The sequence below is a fragment of the Chelmon rostratus genome, chromosome 20 (genome assembly GCF_017976325.1).
Source record: "Chelmon rostratus isolate fCheRos1 chromosome 20, fCheRos1.pri, whole genome shotgun sequence".
NCBI lineage: Eukaryota > Metazoa > Chordata > Actinopteri > Chaetodontiformes > Chaetodontidae > Chelmon > Chelmon rostratus.
The window spans coordinates 9,035,279-9,041,272 of NC_055677.1; the positions used below are offsets into that span (position 1 = coordinate 9,035,279).

A 5,994-nucleotide genomic window follows, 5' to 3' on the forward strand; every position below is an offset into this window, starting at 1 on the left:
TTTGGGCCCTTCTTTCTCAGTTTACAACCTACCTTCACTCCAACGCTAACCACTGAAATTACAAAATCATTAATCCACTCCACAGGTGCTTGGAAATGCTGGAAATGCCCCCTGTGGCTTTCTCCCTCTGTGAAATCATGGTGACATGATTGGGGGTGGCATTTTGTTGGGTTCCTGGCTACCATATTCCTCCTTCAGTTCATTGCTAAAACTCTGAGGTTTTCAGCAAGGGGCAAGTGCATCATCAAAGACACTCTCATGATGATTAAGCACTGATATCTTCCTTACTCTTGACTGCATGTACTACTGTGCATTGACTTCAAGGTTTACGGTCTGACTGGTTGCATGATCTTTCACTGGTGTTGATGGTTGAGGTGTTAAATGAGGTTCTTTTACCTGTTAGTGCCTTGATTTTTCATACTTCCTATATGGTGTGTGTTTTTTTCTTTCTTTTGTTTTATTTCTTCTTTTGTTTTTCGTTTGGATCCCCTGCAGAACACCAGTGTCGCTTCCCCTACTAGTCGGATGCCCGTCCCTTTGTCTGCGAAGTCCAGGCAGTCGCCGGGTACTACTGACAAAGCAGGAAAACAGCAAAAACTGCAGGACGCTCAGAGGCAGTTCCGACAGGTAGTTTTACTGTAGGGCCTTACCAGAGACTAGAGGAAACCAATATATAGGGATCAAAAACATGAGGCATGTATTATTATTAGGGGAAAAAGACTACCAAAGCTGTGAGATTTGAAGTGTTTTGAAAAAAATAAAGTCACCACGGTGGCGACTGTGGATCTGTTAATGTTTCTCTCGAGTCCGCTCTGACAAGAAGGCATGCTTGACTCTTGACTGTTACCCCATAACATCACTGTACTGTATGCTTTTGCATGTCCACACTGCTCATGGTTTCACTGTGTTGGTGACTTGACAAAAAAAGATGGAAAAAAATGGCAAAGAAAAGTGGAATCATATCCTGTCATCACCTGAGTTGTCATCACATCTCCAGCTCCCATCACAGCTGAGTTCCTAATCAGTGTTGCCAAATCCCAGGATGCTTATGGCTATGTTAAAATACAACCCTTAATTGACATTTCAGCTATATGCACCTTCCTTCTCACAGTGCACCTCTGCTCAAACCCAACATTCCTGCATAGCTTCTTAACCTCACGGTGATATATTTTCCTTACCCTCAAGACCTCGCCACAACTCACCATCTTGCACCGCCAGTTTTCAGTGGAATGCTGGCCCACATTTCCCCTGTCTGCACTCACTCTTCAAACTCCTAACCCTGTTGTCTAATTCTCTCCAGTCTTCCTGTGCATCTCTGCCTCATGAATTCTCCCCTACAGCCCCTTTACAAGGCCTAACAATCCCTCTAACACAGGCAGTTCATTGAGATGCCCCTCCTGTCTGCCATTGCGCTGTCTAACCTTTGCAGTGTTCTGTTTCTTGGTAACATGTCTCATGTGTCTCACCTTCCATGTAACCTAGTGAAAGCAGAGCTTCTGTATATGTTGTTTTTGGTGTCTTTTAGTTGTGTCTTAGTAACATTCATGTTTGTGTAGCCATAGTGTGTTTCTATGTGTATAACTTGTAGTTTCTTAACATCGTCTTAACTTTTTTATGTATTATTTGACCAGATTTCTTTTTTGACAACCAGTATCTGTTTTGGCATCTCTGTTTGCAGGCTAACGGAAGTGCTAAAAGAGTGGGAGGGGATCATAAAACTACTTCCCCTACTATACCAATCTCTAAAATCCCTGCTTTTTATCCTAGCTCTACTAAAGGCAGCTCCCAGTCTGCACAAAACTCAGATGCTACTAATCCCATTAACCCTTCTTCCTCCTCTTCCTCCTCCTCCTCTGTGACAAAGTCCTCCATCCTGTCCTCTCACGCTCACCGTTCCGGTTCCCTGCCCTCCTCCCACATCCCCTCCCTGTCTAACGGATCCCTCAAACTCCCCACACCCTCACAGCACACAGGTAAAGCTCTCTCGTTTCCCTCGCAGACTCAGAATGGTCGAGTGCACTCCTCCTCCTCCTCTTCATTCTCCTCCTCCTCCTCATCCTCCTCCTCCTCCCCCTCCCCTCTGTCGCCCACACCTTTGGGCCCAGGTGGAAAGAGCATCCGCACCATACACACCCCCAGCTTCACCAGCTACAGGTCCCACAACGGCAGCAGCGGCAAATCCTGCATCCCAACAGCCACAGCAGCTAAGGACACTACCTAGCCCTATCATTGCCCCTCTGGCTTTACCGCATAGCAGGTAGACCTGATCATGTGTTATCTTTTATAGTTTGGGTTTGTTGTTTTTTTGCTCTGTTTTTGAAAGTTTTTGTAAAAGTATTACGTGATGCACTCCCCCTGTTCATGCTTTATTTTGACACTGGCATTCTCACACGCTTTTATCCCCTTTAAGTTGCATTTTCCACTTCCGCAAAATACTCGCTTGGATTCTGAATCTTTCTTGAAGGTGTACCAGATGTTCTGACAAAATATTTTATAACGGAACTAAAAGATGATTAGTTTTACCACTTTGTAGTTGAAGTGGAAGGTTCTCATGGTGTTGAAAATCTATTTTTCTTGCTTTAGCTATGAATAGGGAATATAGAGTTGATGTACAATCACAACGTACCGTGTAAAAATGTTGTTTTATTTTTCAAACCAGAGATTGAATAACCATAGTATATTTAATCTTCTATATTTCTTATGTTGCCAGACATTCAACACAGCCCTTGTAAATGCCTTTTATGATTGTATACATAACGTATACACACATTTAAAAGTTTGATTCATTGTTAACTTCTGTTTTCTAAGAGTGTTTTCTCATTTTTCACCCATATGAACTGCCAATTTATTTTACAGATATGTAAAACTGGCATCATGAGTAATACAGGTTTTCATTTTAGTGTGCCTATTTGCCAAAGTTGTTGTAACAACGACTCACTTCAGGCCTAACCCAGTCACAGGATTTAGGGGAATTTACCTGTGTTATGGCTGAAGTGTCGACCTCAGTGTTGGTACTGCTGGTCTTGGTTTGTTAAGTTAACATGTATTGTTGTCTAAATGTAAACTGTACTAAAAACAAAGTGATGAATCGGTTCTACCATGTGTAAATAGACGCTTCTACTAAGAGAATAAGTAGTTTTTTTTAACATACCAAAGTTTATTTGTATGCATGCCTTTCAAATACTTTAGGAGAGTGGTGTAAAAGAAGAATTATGTTTGCACAGATAGATTTTGTAAATATCTGGTTTTCTCTCATTTTTGTAAAGCTTTAAATCATACTATAAATGAGCAATGTGGTAAAGACAAAACTGTGTTGGAGTAGCAAAAATAAAGACTTGCATGCTTGAAATGCACTGAGCTTCCTGTTTCATTCGTGTGTGATCGAGTCTGCTAAAAATGACGTCTGTGTTTGTGTGTAGGTAGGTGTCTGTACATGTCTATAAATATGAAAGTGGAGAGGCACCACACAAGGGAGTACACTCACTTCCACTTCACCTGTTCCTCGTTCTGACACTCTCTAGCTTTCTCTATCCCTGCAATTACAGGTAAGATAAATATTGTTATTAATATTAATTGTAATGATTATTGACTATGTACTACATGTGACCATTAAATTCCCTATATCTACTCTTATAACGTGATATTGATAGTAAGTACAAAAGTGTAGTGGTGCTTTAACTACAGAGAAAGTTTTAGCATTTAACCTAAAATAACTTATTTAACAGTTGCAGAGCACTTAACGTCGTCTTTTAAAAATCACCCATTAAACAGGGTTTACAGGAAGTGTCAGTATGTCAAATTACATTAGTATATCTTGGTGAAACTCCAATTAATATATAGTATTATTGTACATATATATTATTTATTAATTATTTTGTATTTTTTTAGCTTGTATTTCTCCATTTATATTGCTTTTTTTTCCCAACTGCCATTACCTGCTGCTTTAACACCCAAATTTCCTCAGCTGGGGATTAATAAAGTATATCTAATTAAATGCATCGGATGGCTGGATTTTGCATTTCATCACATCAATGTAAGTTAAGGTGGACTACAACTACCAGATATAGTTTGCTCTAAAAGAGATGAAACACATTATTTTACTGTATGCCACTTTCTTCCAAAGCGTATTGTCTATATCCTGAATGTAATTTGCAGTCATGTGACTTGTGTTGTATGACTCTGAATGTGTTGTTTACTACTCAAGCAACCTGGAAAAATATCTCTTGAATGTAGTGTATTTTTAGTCAATCTTTTTGTGGTGCTAGCTCGCTGAAATCATCTTATACACTGTGACAGTAAAGCCTTGCAAGAACAGTTCCTGTTTCTACTGAACCTCATTTACACATGATGGTCTATGTGGGTTGACTTTTTTGTCACTTCACACAAGTCACCCTCTTGTCACATCTTGCGGTTTTCGTTTCATTATGATATTACGTCGTATGACTAAGTGAGTCACTGAAAAGTAATCTGACTTGAAGCTACCTCTGGGCCGTCAATCATCATTGTGTCTGTGCTGCACCAGGTTGATCCTCTCTGCAACAACAACAATGAACTTCTCTGAGGAGGAAATGGAGGGCTTCTTTGGCAGCGACTCCCACCAAGAGAACGTTATCTTTTCTACGTTTTACAGCCTCATTTTCATCATCGCTGTGCCTGGGAACGCCTTGGCACTCTGGGCCTTCTTTCACCAGGACAGCACATCTCCATCTCAGGTCTTCCTGAGGCACCTGTCGGTAGCAGATATCTCTTATGTACTCATTTTACCCATGCGTATTGTTTACCACCTGTCTGACAGCCACTGGCCTTTTGGACATGTATTCTGTCAACTAGCAGGCTTCCTTTTTTACTTAAACATGTACTGCAGCCTGTACCTGATGAGTTTCATCAGCCTGGATAGATTTCTGGCTGTGGTTCTACCTATAAAATCACAGTCAGTCAGGAAGGCTATCTATGCAAAAGTAGGTGCTACCATACTTTGGGTGACAGTTATTGTGTCTATGAGTCCTATACTTTTCTCTAAAAAGAACGTGACCATCAACTCCACTGGAATCTGCAACAAGCTGTACTTAGAAAAGACGTCGCCCACAGCTTTAGTTTCCACTGTTGTGGCATTTGTTATTCCGCTCAGTACCATAGTGGTTTCCTACATACTGATTCTGTTGAAACTAAGGACAGTGAAGCGACAACCAGTGAAGGACAAAGCTATAAAAATGATCATACTCATCGTGATGAACTTCCTGCTTGCATTTGTGCCTTATCATGTGAGCAGGGTTATCTACATCAAAAGCCACAGTCACGGCCATATGACTGCGGCAAGCCTCCAGTCTCTGGGAAGAGCCAATCGGATCACATCTGCACTGACCTGTATTAGTGGCATACTGGATCCTGTGATGTATTTCTTCCTGAACAATGCATACAGGGACAAATTGCTTCAACTGTTCTGTAAAAACAGGCAAGAGGATCAATAAGTGATATATGTCACGTAGACAATACTTTTTCTTTTTTTAATAAATTGTCCTTTTTTTTATCATTGTAAGAAAGGTGTTCTGACATTCAACTTTGGCATAATACTGTATATTCATGTGATCTCTAAGATGTAGGAGTACAAAGTAATCAAAGTTATACATATCTATATCCAACTATATCTATATCTATATATCATTTAAAAAAATATATGACTACGCTTGAAACCTTGATGCAGTCAGGAGTCAAGTCTGATACCCGCTTCATGAGGTACTTATGAAGCGGGTTTAGTCGTACAATTTCTACATACCTGTCTACAACTATTGCTATTGCTACTATAGAAAAATAATTATAGCATAATTTTAGATATTCGAGGGTTCAGTGGCACGAATTGTCAGTATGTAGCCCTCGATACAACACCTGCCAGGTGAACCACGTACACTTACCGTACTTCGAAGAACATTTGACTTTTGCCCGGTTTGATTTGTGCGAGCACCCGTATTACCGACTAGTTACCAAGGCAGCCAGGAA

The 5,994-nt window shown here is 40.5% G+C and overlaps 2 protein-coding genes across 13 annotated transcripts in view; both read left to right on the forward strand.

Moving 5' to 3' along the window:
* The window catches only part of si:ch211-285f17.1 (sickle tail protein homolog), a 108,359-nt gene extending 105,012 nt beyond the window's left edge, over positions 1–3,347 (forward strand). For all 12 annotated transcript variants that reach the window (XM_041961989.1, XM_041961993.1, XM_041961985.1 and 9 more), the window contains 2 exons: positions 496–627; positions 1,679–3,347. In XM_041961989.1, the coding sequence (XP_041817923.1) occupies positions 496–627; positions 1,679–2,221 (675 nt within the window). In that variant the 3' untranslated portion in view covers positions 2,222–3,347. The remainder of the gene's footprint in view (positions 1–495; positions 628–1,678) is intronic.
* Positions 3,348–3,485: 138 nt separating this feature from the next.
* LOC121624316 (uracil nucleotide/cysteinyl leukotriene receptor) lies at positions 3,486–5,880 on the forward strand. The gene is made up of 2 exons (XM_041961996.1): positions 3,486–3,545; positions 4,523–5,880. Exon 2 carries the CDS (start codon positions 4,548–4,550, stop codon positions 5,466–5,468), a length of 921 nt encoding a protein of 306 aa, XP_041817930.1. The 5' UTR covers positions 3,486–3,545; positions 4,523–4,547; the 3' UTR covers positions 5,469–5,880.
* Positions 5,881–5,994: the final 114 nt, after the last annotated feature.

Bases quoted from the DNA above. Each gene is read 5' to 3' on its own strand.
- LOC121624316 (XM_041961996.1), top strand. From the start codon at position 4,548: ATGAACTTCTCTGAGGAGGAAATGGAGGGCTTCTTTGGCAGCGACTCC.